This window comes from Motacilla alba, chromosome 1 (genome assembly GCF_015832195.1).
Source record: "Motacilla alba alba isolate MOTALB_02 chromosome 1, Motacilla_alba_V1.0_pri, whole genome shotgun sequence".
Lineage (NCBI taxonomy): Eukaryota > Metazoa > Chordata > Aves > Passeriformes > Motacillidae > Motacilla > Motacilla alba.
Genome location: NC_052016.1, coordinates 46,551,596 through 46,578,411, shown reverse-complemented (window position 1 = coordinate 46,578,411; position 26,816 = coordinate 46,551,596). Strand labels below are relative to the sequence as shown.

General features: G+C 45.7%; 1 protein-coding gene across 1 annotated transcript in view; it reads right to left on the bottom strand.

Annotated features, from left to right (window-relative positions):
• Positions 1–6,790: 6,790 nt before the first annotated feature.
• AMOTL1 (angiomotin like 1) overlaps positions 6,791–26,816 on the bottom strand; it is a 53,228-nt gene continuing 33,202 nt past the window's right edge. The window contains exons 7-13 of the mRNA XM_038130996.1: positions 24,196–24,341; positions 18,259–18,408; positions 14,595–14,785; positions 13,145–13,270; positions 11,662–11,888; positions 10,675–10,944; positions 6,791–9,743 (exon numbers count right to left, since the gene is read on the bottom strand). Coding sequence (XP_037986924.1) covers positions 9,640–9,743; positions 10,675–10,944; positions 11,662–11,888; positions 13,145–13,270; positions 14,595–14,785; positions 18,259–18,408; positions 24,196–24,341 — 1,214 coding nt within the window. The 3' untranslated portion in view covers positions 6,791–9,639. The remainder of the gene's footprint in view (positions 9,744–10,674; positions 10,945–11,661; positions 11,889–13,144; positions 13,271–14,594; positions 14,786–18,258; positions 18,409–24,195; positions 24,342–26,816) is intronic.

Below are 26,816 nucleotides of genomic sequence, written 5' to 3'. Positions count from 1 at the left end.
GCTCTGAGACGTCAGTCCTGTGACTGGCATGGCTCTGGTTTTATCCCAGTGTTTTACTGCTGCCTGTGGTGGAGTTAGTCTTGGTCCTTGCTGTTGTAAATGGGAGAGCAAGACCAAGGTGTTTCTAAATACCTGGATTTTTTTTTTTAATTTTTTTTTTTTTTGTGAAATACAATTTCAAGAGTGAAAATAACAATAAACCAAAGAGGTTTTTTAATATCCTGGACATCCTAGGAGTCAGCTATGTATTTTCCTGCCAAGTGCAGGGAGTCTGATAGGATAAGCCGCCCCTGGCAGCTGCAGGGACAGCAAATAATTGAGTGTCTGAGAAATCAGCTCCAAACCCGAGGTGGCAAGCTGGGCATAGGAGGGGTGGTTTGATGCTGAATGGCGCAATTATGGACAGATCCAGAAGCTGCTCCTCCTAAGAAAAGAGATTTGTCAGGACACTAAAAACTCCCCACAAGTTTTCTTGGCCGATGCAGCAGAAACAGAGAGAGTGGAGACAGTCTGGGGATAGTGGAGTGGGAGCATGAAGGATGCAGTGGGACAAGCACTGGGTCTTCAGCAAAACCAGCTTCTGGAAATGGAGGAGTGAGTCCAGGGCTTGGTCCTTTTGAAGTTTTTTCATCCAGCATTCAGTAGGCTAGAACATATTTTTTCAATTTCATTTTGTGGCATTTTATTTCCTTTGCTATCTTTAATTTCACTTCATTTCTTGATTCTTCGTTTCATTTATTTAATGAAATGAAATCTTGAAATTTCAATTAAATAATTTCAATAAATGAAGAATTTTCATGGAGGAATTAGGTGGAAACAATGAAATGGAATTGGAAGAAAGGAAGTGCATCAAAATGAAGCTAAAATCATGAAATAATTTTCGTTGAAATCTCGAGATGTTGCTTACTTTTTTGAAATGAAGGGGTTTTGTCACAGCAGGGTACCCAGTTTGCTCACTGTTCCCTTATTGAATCCAGCCGTGGTGATGTGGATTTCAGCAGCAGCAATAAGCTGCCATTAGGGCTGGGGTTAGGGTTCAGATTGCTGCAGAGCCTGCAGCTCCAGGGACACCGGCACTCGAAAAGGCAGTGCAAGGGCATCAGGGCAGGGTGCTCCATTGCCAGCTCAACACTTTTTAATCTGTACACCTATGGCAATGAGGACCTCTGCCTCAGTGCCAAGCTGCCATTAGGGTTAGTCTTAGACTTAGGCTTAGGCCTAGGTTTAGGCTTAGGGTTAGGGTTGAGAGAGTAAAAGAGCCTACAGCTCCAGGAAAACTGGGGCTGAAAAAGTCCTCCTAAGGCAATCCTGGCAGGGCCCCAACATTGCTGCTTCCATGTCCCTCTAATCTGGACCACCCATGGTGATGAGGATCTCAGGCCCAGCAGTGAAATGGCATTTGGCTTCCTGTGAGGGCTGAGAGAGGAAAAGAGCCTAGAGCTCCAGTGATACTGGGCCTAGAAAACACAGGCCAAGAGGGTCAGGGCGGGGCCACAATATTTCTGTCCTCTAACGTCCCACTCTGCCCAACAAAAAACACCCAGCGATGCGTGTCCCTGCCAATTCTCCCTCGTTCTGTGGTGCTCTGCCAAGGGAAAACTTTGATGCATCCAGCAAAATAGTCCACATAAATTAGTGATGTGTGCAGACTCCATGGTACTTTCCTGATGGTCCCCCTCAAGGGACACATGGAGCTGGTGGGGTGAGGAGGAGACTGCCAAAAGCATTCCCAGCTGCTGGCCAGTGGCCCAGCGGTTCTGGGCTGCAGCACCTTCCGTGCCAGCTCTGCTGGGATCAGGAGGGATGAGCCATGGGTCATGATTTTTGCATATGATGATAACATAAGACTGCTGGGGCCTCTGGCACCCCAGGGCATGCCCCACCTACAAATGCCTAGCACAGTTCAACCCTGGAGCTGCTCCTGAAGGGGGCCTCGACACGGCATTCCTCTCTCCAGCGAGCTGAGGGACAGCTCCTGCATTCAGAAAAGTCTCTTCTACTTACAACTTCAAGCATGTTTTTCACATGGGAAAAATCTTGCTCCTGGTGAAAGATCCATGGAGAAAGCTGACTTGTGTGGGGTGAAGGCTGTTGAGTGCTGAGAAATATTTGCTCTAAAGGGGTGTATGAAGTTCTTCTCTAGAACTGAAATGAACCTGGTCTGTGGTAGCTGTTTTGAGTATGAACAGTTCAACTGGATGATGCACAGAGAACTTTCACACCAGGGGCTATGTAATAAACTAGTTTTCAAATGCAGACCCAGTTCCCATGATCACACAATCCCAATTTCTTGCTGCAAGCTCAAAGCCCTGTGCTTAGGTCAAGCTTTTTTACCTGGAAAGGTCTACCTTTAAACAGGCCTGGCCACAGCCAGGGGTCACTGGGGGATAACAGAAAAATTTCCCTTAGCATGAAAGTCTACCTCACTCTAGAATCAAATTCTTTGTACTCAAACTTTCTTCTGCCACTAGAGGTGACCAGATTTCTTTTTATACTTCTTGTTCTCCTTCCTCTTCGCTTCTTAATTTTCTTGTTCCCTGTAATAAACCAAAATTTTTATTGTACTTATTCCTATTCCTATTCCTGTTTATCTTATTTCCTTTTTCTGATTCCTATTCTTATTTTTTATTTATGGCCTTGTCATAGCATGGTTTGGATTGCAATGGATTTTTGAAGGCCATCTAGTCCAACCCCCATGCAATGACAGCAGACATCTTCACCTAGATCAGGTTTCCTCCTAGTCTGGCTTAGTCTTATTCCACTTGCTGTCTCTCTTCATCTGCTACTGCTGCTGCTATGATTGCTGTAACTATAATACTGCTGGTATTGGCATCATCACCACATGCCGGACTCACCCTGCAGACCAAAACCCCCATCCCAGAGCCTTCCCAGTTTCAGTGCCAGGTAAGAGCAGGCAGGATGAGCCAGCAGAGGGAGCGGCTCTCACGCAGACGCCTTGTGCCAGCTGGCTTTGCCCAGGAATTGGCCCGTGGCTGCTGGAGAACGGCACAGAAGTGGTGGATGGGGACAGGGATGATGTAGGCTGGTGCTGCAGTCCTGTTCGGGGTCGGGTGAGGCTTCAGAGCCCTGCAGGCAGAAGAGCCAGCACACACAGCCATCTGGGTAACACGATAAGGCACTCGTGGCATCTGAAAAGAAAGGCTCAGCCATCTAAAAAAAGCCTTGTGGTGGGGATAAGGCATTATTTAACACCTTAACTGAAAGGGCTCCGACCGGTGCACCAGATTTAGGCTTGAGGAATGTGTACAGTGATTTCATTTTAAAAGCAGAGGTGCACAGAGCTGGCATGCAGATGATAATAATCATCAACAAATATCCTTATTTACAGCTTGAGTAGGATTTGGGGCTACCACACACGGCCCCACTGTGCAAGGCACTGTACAAGCACCTAGACGAGGATAGCTCCTACCTCTTAAAGCTGAACAGTAAAACTGGTGGCACATGAGAATCTGACCGCCTGGGCTTTCACTGCCTGTTTCTGGCAGGGTTGAGCTGGACAAAGATGTTGGAGGCAGCAGGGTAAGAAGGTGCAGCAGAGCAGGGTAGGATGTGCACTGAGAGGATGAAAGCCAGAGCTACAAGAGGGATGCTACCAGAAAGCCAGAGAGGGAGCTCTTACAAGGGACAAGGGGTAACAACTTTAAAGAAGAAAAGTTTAGATTGGACATAAGGAAGAAATTCTGCACTGTGAGGGTGGTGCGATAGTGGCACAGGCTGCCCAGAGAAGTTGTGATGCCCTGTTCCTGGAAACCTTCAAGTCCAGGTTCATGGGGCTTTGAGCAACTTGGTTTCACAGAAGGGGTCACTGCCCAGGGCAGGGGTGTTGGAACTACATGTGGTCTTTAAGGTTCCTTCTATGAATTCAGATGGGATTTACACCAAGCAGCAATTTTTTTGCACATCAAATTGCATTGCAGTTTTAATAGCAAGTCTGCCAGAAAGGGTCATCTTATAAATGCTCCAGGTAACTGGCCGAGCAAGAGGATCTCTATCTCCTCACACCTTGTAACACCTTTCTTCCTCCTGGAGTTTCCTCCTAGCAGGACTTTTCCTCCCTGGGCTAATCAAGGCCCAAAACAGGGACCAGCAGAGGGATGGCAGCTGCCATCACAGTCCCCTCTTCTCCTTCTGAGCCCAGCTGTCCAGGAGGAAGCTTCACATGCCTGGAGGGTCACTGGCTGTTCACCCTGCTTCTGCATGGGACAGACACAGGGCACACAGGCACAAGGGGAGCCATGAACAAGGAGTCAGAGTCCACCAAGCAACTGGAGAAGCCACCACAATGGTCAGATCAGGTGTGAGTATGACTTCCTGAAAGGTGGTAGCACTGCCATCCTCCAATTTTCAGCTTGCCAAAAGTTCCATTGCTACCTCATGATGTGGTACCGGGGGAAAAAGTTCCCTTTCAGCACTTTCCTGCAGGTCTCCAGCCTCTCACAGGATGGGGGCCAACACAGACCTGGGGCTCCTCTCGTAGTTGCTGCCTTGCTTTGTGTCAGTCTGGAGAGCACTGGCAAAGGACTGAGTTCTGGACTGCAGCAAGGCCATGCTGGGTTACTCTGGAAAATATGCACGCTGATACTTTGTTCATCTAAAGCCGAAGTGGTTGGTATGAAAGAAAATAGCTTGTGGTCTTCATACCTCGAGTCAATGAATTCCTGGGCCTTTTATAGCTCAGGAATGCTGGGCACTCGTGTTTGGTTTTACAAGGCTTCGAAGCTGCAGCTTAAGGTCTGGATGAACATTAATCACAGCGGCACGATGACAGCTGCTCGTATTTTTACCCCTCTCTCAGGTGGGACTGCACTGTGGATATTGTGCCCTGTTTCGCCCACTTGCTTTGGTTTGCAGAGAGGGGGCTTACTACGTTCAGGCTGACTTACCTAAACCAGAGTGCTCAAGGAGCACAGCAGGGTGCTCAAGACCCGCCCGGTTTGTTGGATTGCATCCAGACCCCAGACGGGGGATCCTGATGACAAACAGGATCCTGGCAGCATCCTTCCTGCCAGGGAGTGAAATCTGAACTTTTCATGTTTCACTGTACTTTAAGTCGAGACCCAGAGGGTATTTAAAGATGTCTGAAATCACAGCTTTTCCCAAAGAATGCACCTCCCTGCTGTTTGTACGTTTGCCCCTCTCAAACTTTAGGAGGAGAAAAGCCCTGAAAATGGTAACAAACCAGCACAGAAGAGATGACACAGCTGCACAGTGCACTGAATCCAAGTGAATCCTGAAAAGGTCTTGTCATTTTGGATGGGACTAGGTTTTTGAATTATTCTAAATGGCAATCTTGCTAATCACTTTAGCTCTTCTGAGCTCTTTCTTTACACAATGCAGGTCTGTTACTGACTTTTGGAATAATGGACTTTAATGTCTAATCAAACTGACTCTGGAAGTTTGCTTCTTTGCATTTTTATTCCTGACATTATTATGCCAAATAAATTTAACCTGCAGACAGTGTTACAGTGACATTCTGGTTTTTGGCCAGAGCACCTCTGGTAAAGACACAACCCAAAAGTGGAATAAGCCCCCTCCCTGTTATATCTGAACACAGCTGGCCATGACGCTTTTCCCACCATAATATTGGTTTGGCCTCTATTAGTTTCCATTTCTTCCGTGGCCTTGAAAGACAAGATACATGCCAAATTTTACTGTCAAATCTTGACTTGAAGGAAGTCAAAAAGCCACAATCTCAGCAATCACCAAACTTTGTTCTTGGCACAAAAAATACTGCCAGCTGCCATGTCTTGAAGATGGACTGATCAGATGGGTCACGCTGACCTGTGCTTGCATGAGGAACACGCAGTGCTGGGATCTAGGTCAAGCAAACTGCTCCTCAAGCTTCTGCAACTTCCCTGGATCTTTGCTGACACACTCCTGCTCAGGACAGGTTGGTTCTTTTCAACGTGTGCAAGGATCTGGGCAGAAAAGGTTGGGACAGGCAGAGGACTCACAGGAGAGAGAGGCCCTTAGTGGCATTCATGCCTTTCATGCCTGCAGCTCCCTGGGACCTGATTCAGGAATTTTTTAACAGACACTTTCAAGAGCATGTGAGAGCCTGCTGAGCAAACCTCCCTAACTCAGAGCCAGACACTTGGCTCACTTTTGCTCCCTTCCCCCCATTTATTTCAGTTGCATAAACAAACATAGGCACAGTATTTCCACCAGGCTGGAGCATTCCCCTTGCCAGCACTACAGCATGAAATGGGATCTGATCTTTTTTCCTTACTGACCGCAGTATATAATTCAAGAACATCTAGATATAAAAGATATTTAGGTACCTCACTCACGCTGATTCAACATCTGTCAAATAAAGAAGCCCCAGACCCTCAAGAAGAAATAAAAAAAAAACAAACAGTGGGAGTTCTATGCTTAGCAGGAACATAGGGCTAAAAAATATTCATATCTTCACCAAAGTATCTCATTAAGTTTCCCCTCTCATTTCCTTCCAGTGAAGACAATCCCACTAAAATCATATGTCTTCTTGATCCTCTCTAGAATCATGCTCTTCTTGCTTGGGCAAGCTCCCAGTTTGATCCTCTAGGATCCTCTTGGCCTTGGAGACCCACAAATTTCATGCCCACATACAACTACTAGTGTCACCTGCTGTGGGGCCTTTCATTAACACCTGTGAAAAATGGAGAAGATACAACCTTAAAAGTCCCTGAGGTATCCCCTCTTAGTCTTAACACATTGTTTGCTAAGCCTAAAGAATTTTTTTAAAGTCCTTTCTTCCGGAGGACTGAATGTATTCACACTGGAAAAGTGAGAAAATAAACATGTTTATACATTTATTATCTACAATAGTAAGGCACAAATTTAAACAGCAAAGAATAAGAAATCTTTGGCTGACCAACAATATCAACATTTGCTGGGGGTGACACATAACATCCTTCATTCCCCCCCTATGTACAAATAACCCTCCAGCTGTAAAACACTGTACACAAACTTCTCTATACAACCAACAACAAAAAAAATGACAGTATTTTACAACTAGTTACCACTGACATCACCTGGAATGGCTACAGCACAGTTTCCCAAAAACACAAAACAGTTCAAAGAGCTGGGAAAGCCAGCACAAATGTAGCTGGGCCACTCTGCTCAGCGGGGCTGACATATGGCAGTAGTACTCCATCCAAGTCCTGCTAGTGCTTGGGCTGGAGGGAGACACACACTCCTCCAGGAAAACTAACATCTCTTGAGTTCAACAGAATTGGTGAGAATTTGGTTTATTTGAGCTGTTGCCTACAATGAGAGCTGCCTATACACAGTCTCTAACAATTTCTGATATGTGACCATGAATCTGGGGCAGCACCAAGTGTAAAGCCAGCTTTGGATAGCAGCAGCTGGAGAGACTGTGGTCTCCCCAAGGAGGAGTGCTGTACTCCAGCTGACTTGAAGAAATCGAGCTGAACCACTACCAAACATAACTGAGAGCTGATCCATGCTGATCCAGCACTGTTTCTCCTGGATGCCTCACTGTCTGCCTGCACACAATTTACTGAAGAGTTTCAGCAAAAGAAATATTACAGCTGGTAACAAAATGCTTAGGGACTTCCAAGCACCTGGGTATCCTTATTTCTTGGATAAAAAGTGATGCAATTAAAAATTCACCAACATTTTACTTGTATTCCCTTGATTTGTCTTTCTCCTGCCCCATTCCTACCACAGATGCTTGAGGAAGGGCCACAAAAGTGGGTCAGTGGCGATGTCACATGCGGTCCTGGCTTTTATGCAAAAAATTACAACGTTTAAATTAACTTTAGAGGAAAAGAAATTATCTTACAAGGCATATATTAAGCTGCATAACATCTTCCAAGGGTTTTAAACCTTTGGTTTCACAATGCAAAGCTGCTAATACTTGAAACACACAGTTTGCTTCCTGCACAACCTACCTACCACTACTTTGTTTAACAAGTGCGAAACTCAGAAAGAGGGTGACAACAACATACGTCTAATTCTAGGAACATGCAAAAAGAAGTGCATAGCTTTAACATAGCAATTTTGTTCTTTTTAAAAATAAAAGGTATCAGCCAGGCAGTATTGAGCACAAGGCTCTGGCCCGTGAAGGCTTTGAGTTCACAAGGGCTTCAGTTTTTGGCAAAAGCAGAGCCTAAAATGCCTGGGGTTCTCAACAGTCAAGGGCTCTGATTTGTCACCTACGGGAAGAGGTGACCTTGAGCCCACCCTGAGTGCACGATTACTTCTAGCACCCATCACTTTTCCACTCTGGGCAGCTTCCCATTAGATCCTATCACTCCTTTTCCCAAAGCCAAGCTCTCCTTAAAGTGCACCACAAGGCTCAGAAACTGCAAAGCCAACACAGAGGAAAATTTCCCCATCGGCGTGTGCAGTGCACGAAGCCACGAGTAACACAGCGAGTGAGCTGGCTGCCTCTTACTGAATTCAGGGGTAAAGCTGAAAATAAGAAATGTTCCACCCTGGGTAAAATAAGGTGAAAAGAAACCGCAGCTCAGCACAGAAAACACATGATGCTCACGTACTGCTTTGCAGTTAAACCCTACCCTGCCTGCTCCTGCACTCCTTAATGTCTAGTCCCACATCAGCTTGAACAGCAGGTTTGTACGCTCAAAGAAGCTAGGATTTGGCTATAAGAATTGAAAGTCAGAAAAAATCTTGTTCTTACCACAAATACACTGATTCTTCAAATATGATGAACCAGTGCCCAGAAAGAGGTATCTTCTGATCTCACATGCGAACCCAGCTTAACTCCTCTAAAAACAAACCCATGCAGCTCCCCTCTGAAGGAACTCTATAACACACAGCCCTTTAGGGAGCTGCTGGGATCCTCCCCCAACTTTCCATCCTGAAACTTTCCTGTGGTTACAACAGGGTTTGCTTCAGCAGGGTCCCCCCTTCCCCCTTTCACATTCATCCACCAGGAGAATTCTAGGCAACAACTGCTCCTATCAAAAAAAGAAGTCTCAGCAAGCTCTGAGGTTGCAAGACATGAATATTTGTACTGTAAATTCAGCTCCAAGAGAAACACTTGTCCAGCCAGGAAAGAGGCACCTGACCTGCCTGCCCAGGAAAGCCACACCAATGCCACTTCAAACAAATACTTACAAGAACCTGCCGTGTACATCTACAGACCAATTATTCACAAAAATTAAGAAGTGAAATTTCTGAGACTGAAACCTTTGAGAAATGCATTGATACTGAGGAAGATGCAAGTTTTTCCTGGATTATTCAGAAACTTTTTCTGGCCTCCAAAGAGACAGGATTTCACTCCCTGTCCTGGTTGCAGAGGCAGGAAAACAGCAGCAGCGTGCAACCAGTCTGTAACTTCACTACTTTATGCCAGAAAATACAGTTTCCTTTTTCCTCAACACTCCCCTTCTCACACCACTTTCTATTTTCAACAATCCTTTCTGTTCAGAAAATGTCAGACGTTCATTTCATCACTCCTCTTCAGTGCTCTTGACTTCTCGCCTGGTGAAAACTCTCAACATATCAGACTTAGCTTCAACTTGGGAATAAACGTTGTCTTTTTTCAGACTTTCAGGGTTAGTTTTCAAGGTTGGCACACCAAGGACCATCTTGGGCCTGGCTGTACACACACAAAATGTGTGTGTCCTCTGCGATGCTGTCCTCTGCTCAGATGAGGACTTCCATCATGTCTGTATCTGGAAACTCGGGCTTGTGGAGCAGGCTGCTCACTCTGCCTTTGCTGTCAGGCAGCTTCCCGTGGCTGGAGTTCTCTGCAATGGAAAGAAGGGAAAGTTGGTCTTCAGTCCAAATTCAAGCTGTTCAAAGCAAATATCAACCCATTCCTTGAAGGTGGGGTATATACCTGTACATCCTACATACTGAAAGCCATATTTGTTCAGGACACTAAGATTGTGTGATGCTGAATTCCCTGCACAATGACAGCATGTGTGTCAGTGTGCACAGACCCCGAGATGGTATTTAAGAGATACACACCAAAGAACCTCTTTACCTAAAACCATAGAATGGTCTGGGTTGGAAGGAGCACTAAAGACCATCTGGTTCTGTGATAGTCAGCCCTTTTAATGATACATAGCATGTTTATAGAGGGAAAACCTGCTTTTGGGAGGAGATGAATGTGTAAGAAACAGGCTTTTTCAAAATAATGTGCATAAAATAAATGTCTCCTTTGCTAGGGCTGCAAACCAGCAGTTTCCACCTTTCAAAAATAACTAAAACTGTACTTCTTCATCTCCTCCAAAAAAAAAAAGATCTCCACTTTCTCCTTACTATTCCCCCCAGCTTTCCTTTAAAAATTAGGGAGAAAATGGTGTTTTAACCAACCATGGTTTCAGTTGAAAAAAAAGAAAAGAGTTTCAGTTTGTGAGCAGGTGTGGAGTATTTTCAAGGTGTGAAACTCTACAATTTTATATCTAGCAGCATAAATATCTAGCCTGCCACAGACAAATGGAGCTTTACAGAAGCTGCCAAGCACAAAGCTCTGCAAAGCCACCCTGGGCAGCCTTAGGAAGTTCTCTCTCTACAATTTTAGTTTCCCTGAACAAACCTCCGGCGTACCTTACAAACTGTGGCAGCATCACATACCCACACCTTGCCCCCATTAATACTCATGTGTCTCTGGGGATTGCCGATAGCCCCGGGGGTGCTGACATTTTGCATTGACAGGGATCTGGCAGAGCTCACCCAGTTTCTCGCTGGTCACTCGTGTCCCCAGGGGCCGTGGGGCCGGGCTGTGTGATGGGGTGGTACCCAGGCGTCCCCGGCCAGGGAAGGAGGCGGTGGCAGGCCAGAAGAGCTCAGCGGTTTTGTCCGTCTGGGTGCTGCTGTCTTTGCTGCCCGTCTTTGCGTGGGAGGCTGCTGGCACTGGGATGGGCATGCAAGACAAGGAGGGCAGAGGTGGAGGCAGAGAGGGGCCTGATGGGTGGTCATGGTGCTCCTTTCCCAAGAGCAGCCCTGAAAACACACAGAGGTCAGTCACATCCTGGCTCAAATGCATGCACTGTCCCCCATTCCACCCTGGAGCTAAAAGATGCTGGGTATGGCTCCAGTCATTTAGTTTGGCTTAGCATTTCCCCTTGATGCTGCTTTTTCTGGCATCCACATGGTACTTTCCTACAAAACAGCGTTTTGAAAGCAGCTTCCCCTCCCTGCCTCCCCTCCTGCACACTCATCCCAGTGGCACTTACTCCCGACACTGCCTTGCACACCTCCACACCCCCATTCTATGTGGTCCCAAACAACAGGCAGTCCTGCACTGATTTTCCCATTTATCTGCCACAGCGCATCATGCTGTCCTATCCAAAGGGATCCTCACCCTCTTGATTAGCTTTATTCAGGCTTTATTTTTATTTCTAGTCCAAATTTGTTATTTACTCCCATAAAGTTGCAAACATTACGTGCTTGTATCTAGGAGGTCTTCCCTCAACTATGGCTTTCTATAATCAGTGCAGAATGATTTATTATGATTAAAAATGTAACTAAGATACAATGCAAGGTTAAAGAATGACTGTTGTTCTGACTTAAGCACAAGGACACACATTCTGCCCATGGAAAGTGCTCCGGAAATGAGCTGTCAGGGCAACATGTGCCAAAACACTTTTGCTAAGCTCAAGCAGAAGGATTAGCATGAAGTGATGGATGAACCAAAGCTTAAGGAAAAGCAGAACTCACCTATGCTTCCCTTCCAGAGTTTTTCTTCCTTCCTCTCCTCAGCTATCTGGTTGCTGGTGAGCGAGGTCTGTCGCGAATGCGTGCCTGCAGCAGCGGCGATGGAGGGCACGGACCGAGCCGGTCGCAGGCTGGCGCTGTCAGCTTTGCCAGGGTCCTTCCGCGACCGCTGCTGAAGGACCTTGATCATGGCATCCTTCTCGATTATTTTGGCATGGAGATTCTTTATTCTGCCAAAATATGAATGCTCTGCTTACAGGAATGGAAAAAAACATTCATACGGGCAGGTCTCCACACCTGGAGGGGGATGCCCAGGCAGGGAGGTCCCCAGGCAGATGCCCTGCTGCTCTGTCCTCTCTGCTTTTGGATACTTGGGCAAGACAGCTCCCGGCAGTTCCTCCAAGGATAACCATACACTTCAAAACAGACAGCATTTCTAGCCATTAAGCCAAAACTTTTCTGCAGGGTTAATTGAAACCATCTATGCTATGGTTTTACTAACCCAGCAGGAGCAGTGGGCTGTATCCTGACCAGGCTGCACATTGCTACCTTTACAGTACAAACACATAGGCAATTTTCACCCCTGTAATACAATGGGGCCAAATCTGGAAACTATGCTTTGGCAGACTGAGTTAACCCCAGGATTCAGGTCTGTTGTCAGCTGGAGTAAAGACCTGCTGAAGTGAGTTCCTTTTGGTTTCTCTAAGAGGTGGTCTGGGCTCTTCCTTTTCCCTCACTGCTGCAAAAACAATCAGCACATGGTGTTCAGAGCTGAGCAAAGCTCACTACATCTCTCATGCAGACCCTGAAGACTCTCAAATCAGTAAAAAAATGGGATTATCTGAACTCTTCTCCAGGAATGATTAACACCAAATCATACTGAACAGCAACAAAACCATATTTTTCAGAAGTTGTACACTTTGACAGTCAAACGACTAGCCTGACTGTACTGTACAATATATAATACACTGCAGGTGCATTTTGTGAAGCAGTGAAAGCATTAGTTTTCATCATCACACGTTTAATGAGCAGTTTAAACACAAGATACTAATCTATATTTATTAAGGCAGTGGCAAAACTCCACTACTTCCTTGGAAGCAGGATTAGCTTGCATCTGTGAGTGAAAAACAAAACCCAAACCCAGTAAAAACAATCACTGGTATTTTCCACAAGCAACAAATACACCTTTTTTATAAAAGTGTCTGCAAATTTGTGTCCTTGCATGCCAGACTACTTTTAATAGTGGAACAGCCTCTGCTTTGTAAAAATGTCGGGTTTGCCAACAGAAGGCTTAACAGGAACGTAGGGAGGAAGTTATGACAACAATTCTTTAATCCCTGTTTGAATGCTGAAGAGCAAAACTAAGTCAAAGTGAAGCCAAGCCCATCCTTTCCAGGCACGTGGGAAGGAACAGAAGGGCATCCTGGTTTATCTGAACCCAGCCCCAACACCACAGCAAGCAGGAATGGCAAGGCATATCCCTTACGTGTACTCCATGTCCTGGCAGCGGCGGTTGGCTTGCACGATCTCCTCCTCCTCCTGCCAGCCCCGCACCTCCAGCGCCGTCTCACCGTAGCTGCCATTGTGCGAGTGGCTTGGGGCTGAGGCATCCCTGGCAAAGAGGTTCACCACGGTCAGTGAGGCTCCTCTGACTCCTCCCTCCTCAGTGAGGGACTGTGAGGGTGGCTTTTGCAAGTGAGATTGAAACTTGCAAAGAAAACCCCAAACCCATGCTCAAAGAGCAAGCCAGCGATGTTGCCCATCAAGCGGATGGATACCTGGCATCGGGGCATCCTGCAGCAGGCTACTCTTGGCTTTGGCTGGGTCATTAATGCCATTCATTTAACTGGGTTAAAGGAACAGAGAGCATGCTGGAATCATGGGTGACCCACACAGGGATAACAGCCGCCCAGAAGGACAGGGTCAGGCATCAGAGGGACCCACTCACCAGGTCCCAAGTCAACAAGACTACATCATGAGCCAGTGACAAAGCTCTACGGTTTGGAAGTTGAAAAACAGCACGGTAATTGCTGCCTAGACTAGAGTGCAAAAGGAAAGTCCATCCTGAGTCACACCTCTAAACACATTTCAAAGGGAAAACTCACTTTAGGATGTTCTCTGGGGATTTGTCTCCTAAGAAACTCAGTTGAGAAGTTAACTATCCCATCCTGATCACTGGGAAGTGTCACTGCCTTTTGTGCTTTTGGCCACCACACTTTGACACAGACAAACTGGAGACAGATAGTCCAGACACACGCAATGTCAATGGGAAAGGGTTTACACTAGGGCATGTCAGGAATGGCTGAGGGGAGGAAGCTAGTTCAGACCAGGGAAAATACAACAGGGAATATCTGTCTTCCAATATTTACAAGGCTGTTTAAACATCAACAGTGGTCAGTTGTTCATCCTGCATGCCTGGGAAGGACAAGAATCAATGCAGATATTGGCAGTGAAGAAGTTTAGCTTAGCTATCAGGTAAAACATTTTAGTTTGAAGATTAATGAAGTGGCGAAAAAGGGTTATTTAGGCAACAAAATTTCCCTTATTACAGATTTTAAAAACTAGGTTAAACAACATTGTTGCAGGCCATGGGATGTGTGCAGTCATATACCATGTTCCTGCTCACTCCACCAGGGTACTGGGAGGAGCTGCCTTACCTGTGCTGCGTAATTTGGCACCTTGAGACTGCCAGAAGCCATTGGTTCAATCTGATGCCTAGATTTGATAAACTCCTGGACCCAGTCAGATAAATACTGTCACAAGCAACTATTCTATCTCACTGGCACAACACCCAGGAGAAGTGCATTAACCCTGGCAGTGTCATTCAGCAGGGCAAGGCAAGCAACATCCAGTCTTAAGAGAACACCCATTCTGTACTATTCTGCCATGCTTTCCATGGTGAACAGAGCTGCCTGCTTGCAGCAAGGTCATCTTACCTCTCCGTTGCAGCTGTGGCTGCAGCATTCATGGCAAAGTGCCGGATCGTACTCTCCTCTAGATACTTCTGCTCCCACTTGGTCATGTCAGCTTCCAAGGCCAGGATCCTCTCCTCCTTCTCCCGCACCAGCTCCATGAGGGCTGGAGCATTATGCTCCGGAAGGCTGCTTGCCTGGTAGCTGCCCTGCCTCTGCCAGTGGAAACAGTGACAGATATTCATGCCCCACTGAGCATGGCATGCTGACCCTTTTCCCCTCAGTTTTCTGGCACACACAAAGACATCCCCATGTCTTTTGACAGGGGCAGGTGGAAATCCCAGGCTAAACCCCTTAGCTTGCAGGAGAACAGGCGCATTGACCATATGTGCAACCCTAGCACGTGCTTCCCCAGACCATGCTGAACAGAAGCAGGGATTTGGCTGCTACCCTGGATGTGCAGAGATTTCCTGGGATACCTCAAGCCAAGGGAAAAAGTAGGAAAAAAAGTTGGTAGGAAAAGAAGCAATGAAGCTTTAAAAGATATTTTTCTTGCTGGGACTTCATGCCCATGGCTGGGCAGTGCTAAGTATGGACAGGCAGTTATTACCGGAGGGTTTATATATTAAAGCTGAAAAAAAGCACCTTGTGACCTAGTTGCATGTACCCTGTTTAAAACAGCAGCTGGGAAAATATCCCAGCCATGCATTTAAGCTTGTCCCTTGTGGCACATTAGTTCTCTTGTGCCCTCAGGGGATGCTTTCCATGGTGTAACAGCTAACTTTCTAACTAGAGGGGCAGAAGATTCCCAGGCACCTGTGGGGTGGCTCCCATGGGATGCTAACAAGCAGCAATGGGTGCATAACTCTTTCCATCTATGCTGCAAGAAAAGTGCTTGTCCAAGGCAGGATTTATTCCACCCAGTTACAGCACTTTAATTTAAGTCACCTAAGCAGCATGGGTAGCTACCCTGAGCTCCTTTCACTGCTGACAGGGAGGCAGAGGGAGATCCAGTCTTTGGCTCAGCAGAGGGATGAGTGCACAATGAGGGGAGAGGCATGAAGCTCTGAGAGAACTCAGTAGAAATAAATTAATTAAAAAAAAGCACAAGAGATTTGTTATACTTCATGGTGAACAGTATTGTGCTAAAGAGGAAACTATGTCTCAGGAGCACTGACTTCTCATTCATGCTGCACCTTGAAGTTCCACTGGCAAAGCTGTACCACTGAAACTAGAGATACCAGGAAAGGGCTCCAGCCTTTGCCTCTGGTGCAGTAAGAACATGTTTGGAAGATGCTTTCTGGAAATGCAGTATGGAGCAGCCCTTGGGAACAATGACTGTGACTCTGCTCCTGCAAAAATATTGTCAAACTTCTGTCAGGAAGACAGTATTTTAGAAGTGTGGTCCTGATCTACAAATGGTGTCTTGGGACATCACAGGAGCTTGTCATCTTCTGAGTCAAAACATCTGCCAGCCCTGCACACTGAGCCCGTAGTGCTGACTGAAAGAGTTTGTTTATTGGTCCCAATTCGTGTGTCAGTGATAAGGAAGATTTGCCATTTGGACTCAGCTACCATTAAGCCAGGGACAGAAGAGATTCTGGCTCACTGTCTCTTTGTGTGCTGGGTTCCTTCTGCTCATTCTGGTAAAAATGAGAAAAGAAAATCACCTTTTTTTTTCTCTGCAATGAGAAAATGTTTCAGTAGCTATAACTTTGACTACTCAGAGAAGACAGCTCTGAAGCAAAAAGCTGGGGTATTTTGAAGTAAAGTGATTCTCTGCAACATCGTGGCTCATAAACTAACAGTATAGATAAAAATAGTAAAAATACCCCAAAGTTTTCTCCCAAAGCTTATGGGTGAGACAAGAAGTTAAGAGTTATCTTTCCTCTTAAAACTGACTAGATGGAATGGGTGCAGGCATTTGAAAATTATGCCAACCCAACAACCAATTCCTAATTACAGTACTAAAAACATTTTTTTTACTTAAAATTTTAAATTTTTAAAAATACACAATCTGTAAATTACAGAAGAATTTTCTGCCAAAATGAACAGACACAGCCTGAATTCACAAGACAAGGATTTCAGCAACAGTCCATCCCTGATACTTAATATATCAATTTGTCTCTGTACCCCAGCCTTAGTTCTAGTTTTACATTAACTTGAATTTCAATTGTATTTTTCTCAGATGTCCTTTTCTCAAATAGCATTAGCATGTTATATTCTATGTAATTCCTTTGTTAAACTGGAAGAGAGCTGGCTAAGGGGGAACTGAGATTTGCACACCAAGCCTGTGGTGGACTGGGCAAGAAAGACTTAAAACACTTCTATGACAGCAAGAAAGAGTAGAGATGAATAAGAAGGGTCTGCAGGGAGCAGCAGCAGAGTGATACCTTGGGCTGAGTGCTGGGAGACCTGCCCTGCCCTGGAGCTGCCAGAAGGAAGGGGATGCTCTCAGGTCTGGCCGCCTCATGACTCTGCAAACCCCTGACACTGACCCTGACCGTAGAGCTATTTCCCAATGGCATCCTGCCAGCAGGATCAGCCCCTCTGCTTTCTGGCAGCACAAGCTCTGTGTAACAGCTGCTTTGGTGCCCACTAATGGCTTATAAATAAGGAAAGGTTATAGTAGCAGATGCATGCGATGACAGATACGGGTGAGCGCTTCAGGAGTTCCAAGAGCATCATGCTTTGCTTATGTTGCTGGTTTTTCCCCAAGCTGTAGTTTGATACATTTACCCTATCTGCTCACTCTCCTCCAGGCCCATGCCCAGGCTGGGGCTGAGAAATTCTCCCTGCAACCTCCTCATTTTTTTTTTTTTTCCTTTTCAAGATGACTGGACTTTGTGACTTGGGGATGAAGATGTTATAACTAAGGAGTAAGTGTGCATAAAATACAAGCATAGCAATACCCCTCTAAGGACACAGGGCTGCTGAAAAACAAGGGGACACACACAGAAATTCAAAGCTATACTCCTAGCCCATTCTGGACTGGACTGATATATAAATAATTTATTGTCTGAAGATGGTATCACTTGGCTCCAGATCTGCCATGGGCTGAAGTTTCTGTGAACCACATACATCAAGCTTTGCACAGAACAAATACGGGCCTCTTGTTCCTACCAGATCCCACATCATCCCACTTGGCCTTTTCAATGAAACATCAGCTAAAATTTTTGGGGTGAATCTCACATGTACCGCACCTTTCCTTTCCTCCTTCTGTGTGGAGCTGGTTTTTGCACAGTCTGTCATTGCTAGAGAGAGAAACATGGAAGGACATTTTCCCCTGCCTGCCCTTGGGCAAGGGAGCCAGGACATCTCAGCCTAGTAGTAGGTAGGGCTCAACTGTATCCTGAGCCCCACAGCAGAACAGCCCCATCCTCTGCTGGAGATCAGGAATAAGAATCATAGAGTGATTTGGGTTGCAATTGGACCTTCAAAGATCATCTAAATCCATCCCTTCTGTCATGGGCAGGGAAAACTTCATAATTTTAAAGCCTTGTCCAACATTACCTTGAACACTTCCAGTAATCAACAACCCTATCCAAATGAATGGTTTAGGAGGAAAGCCCAACAACCTGAATCCAAAAACAAGGTGTCACGTGGCAGGGCTGCAAGTGACCATCTCTGTTGACATCAACACCATAGACCCCATCCTGGGGTCCTGCCCATATCATCCTGCCCTCACCTGCTGCATCCTCAGTGAGTCCAACTCTCTCTCCAGGCGTGTGCGCAGCCGCCGCTCCATCTGCTCCCTCTTCTCACAGGCTGCCTGCAGCTGTGTCAGCGCCTGCTGCAGCTTTTCCACCTTCTCCACGTAGGCCTGCTTCCTGCGCAGCTGTGGGGCACAGGGGTCAGCAGTCTGGAGGGCACTGTACCCCACCCCGGGCCACTGGGACCCCTGTGCACTTGCAGGCACACACTGAGATTGAGCATGGCTTTGGTCATTTGCATCCAAGAGTTTTTCTAGGGAAAGGATGGTGTCTTTGATGGGCAGAGAATGTGCACAGCAGGCATTGCTGGGGCACAGCTACCCTTTTCAGAAGGAATGCTGCCCCAGATCTTCCACCCACTGGGGATGTGCTAACCATGAACCTCCCAGGCCATTTCTAAGGAAGAGCTGTCATGTTGGTGGACACTCTTTGGGCAAACACACAGGACAGACCCAGTTAAGAGGAATCCCCATGGGTTTTATTGACTGCTGACACTTGGCACACTGCCTGCACCCAAAAGAGGGGTTCTTTCTTCACTCCTGCATATTTGCTCAGCACAGGTGGAACAAGTGGGGTGCCAGCAGCCAGAAGCACTCCACCTACTCTATCATGCTCACAGGCTTGACCATGGTGATCTGTAGATAGGATGTCCTGGCAGCTAAAGCCAGGCCCTCTTTACATCTATAATGCAATTACTGAAGGGCTAAAGGATTTTGCAATGCAGGGTTTTACAGCCAGAGATTGCTCAAGCAGCATACCCCAAAATGGGTACGAATTCCTCTTCTATCACACTAAATCCATCCATGTCACAGGTGAAGTGAAATACAGGCTTGCTTACAGCAAAAGCATAGCTTGGTCTAAACAAACCTCCCTAATGTCTGGCACCAACAACTGGCAGAGTGACCTCCTTAGCCCTGCTGCAATCTAGGGTAATGCTTACAGCTCCCTGGGCTTTCCCTGAAAATTAATGAGATTATAAACCCCACTAGTCTCTGGCAGCAGCACGAAGACTGCATTCCTCAGGAGCTCATGACTTGGCAAGACCCACACAGCAGAGGCTTCTTGCTGAAAGTGCTATTTTGGCAGTAGGAAGGTGTTTGTGTCCCCTCCAGCCACACCAGCACGGATAGAGAGGGTTACGAAGCTCCTTCAGGGTCTCTCTTTGGAAGCAGACCTCATCTGCTCTCCCATGTCCTGCCAAATGCTGCAGGGTCTATCTGCATCTCAGCAACCAAAACATGGCTTTGGAGCAGCCCTCTAGGCCCCAGGATTCACACTCACACACCTGTGCCCTTGTGGGTGAGATGATGCTCACATGCCCACCACCGCCTTTGAAAACAATTTTGCAGGAGATATGCAACAAGACAGTTCTCACATTCATAAGTTTATAGGGAGGTTCTCAAGCCAATTCTGACTTTTCTATTCTGCATGCAGATTCATAAACAAAAAAAAAATCACTGATGCATTTAAAACACAAAGTATAAAACGTTGTAATTCAAATTAATTTGGGTTGCCAGTGAAGCATGGATCCATTACAGAGGGATGGCTACAATCAGAGCCACATGACGCTAAGCTCCCACACCTTACAGACACACAGACTCCAAAAAATCCCAAAACTGGATGGTAGCTGGAGAGGTACCAATCCATCCTGCTGCATGCTAGGATCAACTGTACATAAAACCTGGCACATATCTGTATAAGCTGTTTACAAAATCACCCAGGGGTAGGAATTACATGACCTATCCCTGCAAACTACTTCACAGCTTATTTTCCTTTGCTGCCAGAAAACTTTTACCCGAATGCCTAATCTGGCTTTCTCTTATGCAATTTAAGCAAATTACTTCTTGCTCTGTTTCCAAACTGTGATCTACTAGAGCAAGAAGCATTTAATTAAACAATTTACTTCTTCACTAGATCAGCAAACTTGCCTGAACGCTGCCCTTGTCCTGGGGATTAGGAAAATAAAGATGAAGAAGAGCTAAGGCTAAAAGGGGATCATCCAAGCAAACAAATCTGAGTAAAGATGAGTGGGTCTTGGAAAAATATCTGTGCTAGAAATGTAACTCCAGTTTGAACAATTGAATTCTACCAATATGAGATTTGAATGAAAGACTGTAAGAGATGGAGAATTCATTATCACTCTAAGTAGATTGTTTCAGTGTTCATTACTCTTAACTCTTCATTTTCAGCCTGATTTGTTCAGCTTCAGCCTCCAAACACTGCATTTCATTATTTCCTCTTATGTTAAATATAAATGTTCAATCTCTCTACAGCAATCCCTTCTTCATCCATCCCTGGATGGATGAAGGGAGAGCAGTAGATATTGTCTACTTTGACTTCAGCAAGGCTCACAATACTGTCTCTCACAACATCCTCATGGGTAAACTCAGGAACCATGGATGAGTGGACAGTGAGGAGGATTAAGAATTGGCTGAATAGCAGATCCCAGGTGGCATAGGGTCTGGTTGGAGGCTTGTCACTAGTGGTGTCCCCCAAGGTTCAGTATTGAGCCCAGCTTTGTAAATCTATGAATCAATGACTTGAGTGAAGGTGCAGATGCCTCTTCAGCAAGTCGCCTGCAAACACAAAGCTGGAAGGAGCTGCTGATACCCCAGAGGGCTGTGCAGCCCTCCAGAAGGACCTCTGGAGAGATGGGCACAGAGGAACCTTCTGAAATTCAACAGGGGAAAATGCAGAGCCCTGCACCTGGGGAGAAATAAGCCCATAGTCCAGTACAGGATGGGGGCTGACCTGCTGGAAACCCGCTCTGCAGAGAAGGACCTGAGGGTTCTTTACTATGTGGGTGACCGAGCACTGGTTGGTCAATCAACAGATTGACAACAGAGGGTATGGAGCCTCCCTCACTGTAGATCATCAAGAACCATCTGGACACAACCCTGTGCCATGTGCTCTAGGATGACCCTGCTTGAGCAGGGAGGTTGGACCAGATGACCCACTGTCGTCCCTTCTAATGATAACCATTCAGCGATTCATGTTCATGTGCACAGACCGAAGCTCAGACAACTTTTCACTTTAATCCTTCCCAGCAAAGAACAGCTTCTGGACCCCAAATAAATTGTACAGCTGCTTCCTGAGCCCTCTCCAATTATTCAGTTTTCTATTCAAAGCATGGAACAGACACATGATTCCAGCAGCAGTCTGCTAAATGACATGTGGTGATAATACCACCTACACATTTTGAATTAATTCTTTCTACTAGCAGGCACTCAGGATAATGCAGATTCACACAGAACACTATCTTATGTTAATTCAACTTACTAGCTCCTGCTTATTTCTCAAGGCTTGATTTAAAATGCTGTTAATCACATGCTGGTGGTGGAAGAAATCTGGGCAGATTTACAAAGCAGTGTATGAGCTAGAGCTCTGTTAGCAGCAATAACAGTCATTTTGATTTGACTGAATTTGTGTTTTCCTCAATATATTCCGAATTATAGTAAAAATCCCTGGCTTAAAATGAAGGTTTAACACTGCAGCTTATCTTCTGCATGTGTCCATTTGAGATCCAGAAACACTGGAGACTGTTGAAAAGGTGATCTGATTCAGCCATGAAACAGGACAAAAGGGAAAGTGAGTGCTGGAGCTTGGGCACGTGCTGGCAGCCTCAGATTAACTGCACTTCACCCAAGCTGCCTGACACTGCCTTGAACAATTAAAACACAGCAGCTGGGCTAAAATTCATTTGAACTGCCCCTAGAAAGAAAAAAGATGTTAAAAGGTACCAGATGAACATGGGTTTGTCAGGCTGAGGACTCTGATATACTCTGGCAAATACCAAGGCATCACTTTCATGTATGTCACCTCTGAGACCTATCATGCCCAAGGCAGGAGATTACCACCTCTGTAACACCTACAGTGCCCCCGGCAGGAATTTAACACCTCCATAACTCCTGTCATGCCCTAGGCAGGTTAGGAGCTCCCCAGAGGGGAACATCTAACCTCTGCTCAGCTCTACCAATACACAGTCCAGGATCCAGCAGAGGCACATTTCTGTTGAATGACTAGACTAAAACCTGACTACTGCCAAGCTCTTAGAGTCCTAAGGCTGCAAACATATTTACTACAACACAGCAGGCACAAGGTAGGTTCTTGAACCACCTGCCTGGAGATCACTGTATAGTCTCTACTCAGCAAGTCAATATTACCTGCCAGTACCACACTGACAGTCTGTGGACCAGACACAAGCTAAACACTAATTCTTCCCATCCCCTGCATGATGCCATGAGTGTAAAAGCAGGCATTGCCACCTAAACCATTCCATTATTCAGCCATTTGTAATGAAATGCAAATAGAAAACCTCAGGTTGCCTTTCAGCCAAAGAGTGTCAAGTGAATTATGTACAGATTAAAGATATGCTGGCTCCTGCAGCTACCCCAAAGGGACTGCCCCAAATACACCCAGATGATGATCAGGCTTTAGTCTAACAAAGGAGCAGTTAAACTAAACGTGATTCTCTTCTTGCTGCTGAGTGCATCCATCCAAGGAAATGGAGTTTTTAGAATGTTTCTAAACAGGGAGTCAGAATGGGCCATTGGTCAGGTACAAACCAGCAATGCCCTCAGCATTCACATATAGCACTTTATATCTTACAGACTCTAAGTAGCCATTGGTTAGCCTAACAGAGAGTCTGTTGTTGTCATTTTACTGTCAATAACAAACATTCAAAAATCACAGAGGTCAATTCTCCCTTCATCTTTCCAAGACAATGAATGGCACTTAAGTGAATTGCAAGTATTTGGGAAAGGATTTCTCTGCTCCCCACAAGACCCTTTGCATCCCTGCTCCTCTGGCCAGCCCTGGGGAGGGCGCAGGTGGAAAATGAGGCCCTGAAGGGGAACAGAGCTGCCCAAGATCCTGCCAACAGTCTGTGCCAGAGTATGAACCTCTACCTAATCTGCTAGGGCAGAGGGCCATCAACCTTCCTGTCACTAATGACCTGGCCACTTAGGTAGTAAAGATCACGTTCCTTTTACTTCCCATAAAACATTCTCCCTCTGTTGGTCCCAGGAACAGAGATTTTAGGGGTCTGAAAGGTCAAAAAGTCCTGTTTTGACAGTTTTACCTGATCTGCTAGCATGCATAGACTTTCAACTAGTTACTAGATCCACAACTCATGATTGGAAGGTCCTTAAGGAATACAATAAATTGAGATTTTCTTCACCAATAATGGAGAACTGATAATGTCACTCTTAGGTATAGTTAAAACTGAACATTATTTCCACTATGAATTTGTCTAGTTTCAGCTTCCAACTACTAGGTATTGTTCTGTCAGTTTAAAGAGTGCCCTGTGCATGGGATTTCGCTTCCTATCTGAATATCTATTTTCATTATCAGCCTTATATGATTACTTATTGGGACTCTTGCACTTCTTGGGTCTCACGGTACGATAGGTTCTCTTCAGCTCTCAAATAAAACCTGTACCTCTAAATCCTGGTTAAGTCAGTCTGCTGCCAGCCAGATCAGCCAGATATTTTAAGATGTGAAGTCACCAAGTCCTGCACTGCTGTGTGCACCTCAAAAGCTTCCTGGTATTCTTTGGTGAGAAATAGGATGCACTAACACCACATGTCTCTATCACAGTCCCAGGCCAGTGAGTAGTCAGTTTTTTATTCAATTTTTCTGTTAAATCCTATCATTACCTCAACCACCAGTTAGTTGAATTTAATCTTGTTCCATGTTGAAGGCTTTGCTTTAGACACAACTATGGTCTCCTTTGCTTGCTTGTTTGGCTCAGTATTGTGTAACTACACATTTTCTCTATAAAAGGGCAAGTGCAAGGGAAACAGGAAGACCTGGCACCCTGTGGGTAGAAGAGAATCAGGACTTGGATGGAGAAAGGTCTAACCATCATCCATGTCTACCCTCAGAGCACAGAAATATTGCCCATGCCTCACCTCCTCTTCCAGCTTGATAACCTTGGCTTGTGCATTGTTTAGGGCCTGGTCAAGGATTTCAATGTGCCTCCGCTGGTCCTCATTGGCTGAACGCACAGCTGCCAGCTCCATCTCCAACTTTTCCTTCTCCTTCAAGTTCTCTTTGTCTGAAAGAAAGACAAGAACAAGAGCCACTCCATGAGGACAGCTCGCAGGGCCCAGGCCACACACCAGAGGTAAGCTGTCACCTCCCTAGAGAAACAAAAATTATGAAAAGCAGCAGCAAGTAGGGCCTTCACAACACAGTGCTGAGACACAGCGGGCAAGGAGCTTCTACTGCCAGGGCTCAGCCCCTCAGAGCCCAGCCTTACACCAGCAGCAGAGACCAGTGCAGCTTGGGCTGCATCTGCACCAGCAGAGCTTGTGGCCCCCAGCACTACCTCACAGCTTTGCATTCTGCTGAACTGCTAGCACGTCCCCCAGAAACATTTTGGCTTGCACCAACTACCCCTTTTTTACACAATACTACATCGAGAGCTCCTTATAGCTGCTAGTTTCAATTCTGCTGCCTTCTGTAACAGGCAAGAAACCTCAGCCCCATGGACGTGGGCTGTGCTGTGCCTCGTGCTTTTTATTTGCAAAGATAAAGATCATGACACACAGAAAATTGAAGAAGCCAAATAGTAAACACAAATCTGTGCTGGACAGCCTGAAAATGGAAAGAGGGGAAAACAGTAACAAAGAATATGATAGGAGGCCTCTGTACATACTTCCTCTGTCCACGCAGAGAGAAGGGAGGCTGTGGGAGCCATTTCAGACCTATGGGGGCCCTGGGTGACCTTCTGGACCTGCAGGATTTAAGGATCCAGTGACTAGTGATCTCCTTCTGTTAAGCACTACAAGTGAGACTAAAGCAATGTAGATAACCTCTGTGCTTTCATCCCTTTTTTGGGTAAGATTTAAAACAACATCAAAAAAATAAACAACTGGCTAAATTCAGTGTGCTCTGCTCACATCTTTGTCTTCAGCAACTAATTGCAGGCCCACCATTGACTTTGCTGGCAAGCTGCCTAGGGAAATACCTGGCTCTGTCTGCTTCTGCCCTGACAGTGCTGAGAAGCCATTTCTGGGAACACGAGTGTCACAGGCCAATCACTGGATCCCTGATGTCAGAACACAAACAGTTAATGACTGGAGCGAGCAGGGGATCGAGGTTTCCTTCAGTGACATCTGAAATTTCAAAATTTGGCCTTCGTTCTGAATGACAACAAAAATAGATACTTGGAAAACCTCCAGGAAGGAAAACTTCCTCCAAAAATTTATTTGGCATCAATTAAATGTTGTTTTGATTTTTGATTTTTAAAACATAGCATTACATAATTTATTATATTTTTAACTGAAGTGAAAAGTTGCTTCAAAAACACTGCAACATGGGAAACCTGCCCCAAACATCCAGCCCATGCCACCCAAATGTGGCCACTCAAGCTGGAAGCCCAATCATCCACCTTCCCCCAAGCAGGGTCAGAAAACTTCTCATGGCCAAAGCCATTCCATTTTAGACCTGAACTACCCCCAGCAGGGCCACATTCTTCCTTAATGTGAGGTGGGATGAAAACAGGTTTAATTCCCATACCATGAGCAGGTACCTGCAGCAAGGTGAGATGGACACAACCTGAGCCATGTGTACAAGGCAAAAGTGGACGAGGTGAGCCCAAACCCACCCACCTGTCTTCTCTCATTTATCCTAAAAGGAGGAACTCAGCACCTCACAAAAACTGCTGGCAGCAATACCATCATGCTGGTCACTGCATAACCCACAAGCAAAGCCCAGCAAGAGCTGTGGACACCACACCACTGACTGCCACCATGAGCCACCTTGGGATGATGGTGGCCCTCTTCTTCCCTTGTTGGTAAGGGATTTTATACTAGACATGCAGACCTCTTCCTTCAATGCAAAAATATTTACTTCAATCAGTTTAGCCAGAAGGAACATTAGTATGTATTGTAGAAAAGTGTAAATCTGGGCAAATTATCAGGGAGCTTATGTCATTAGAGGGTGAGGAAGCTGGAAGACGAATGCTATTTCAGCCCTCCACTCCACCACCTCATGCTAGGACCACACTTGCTCTGCTCTGGATTTGAAACCAGTGTTTCACATTACACATGAGGATAACATAGTGAAACAGGACTTGGGATCTTCATTTTCAACTTCCATTCATGGAATTTGAAGTCCTCAGCCTACCCTGTTGCATTGTGCTTTCTATCCTGCCAAAAGAGAACAAATAATACACAAATACACAAAATAATCACCACTAGAAAGCTGGCAAGAAAAATTTCCTGAACATCTCTCAACATTTCTCCTTGTCAGTTTCATCCTGTAAAATCCTAGAGGTACATTTTATAAGTTCTTTACTTGCTTTAATTTTTAGTGATGAAGGACTTAGCTCCTGAACACACCTTAAATTCTCTTCAAGTGCAAACAAAGTATCTTTAAAGTCTAAAAACACTGTTTTACTGCACTGCCCTTGCATACACCTTTTTAACTAAAGGACTCTAATTAATAACTACTTCTATGTTCTGCTGGGTCACTGCCATACCCCATTGCAGAAAAGCTCCCAAAAGGGTTCACTGTTGCAGCTCAC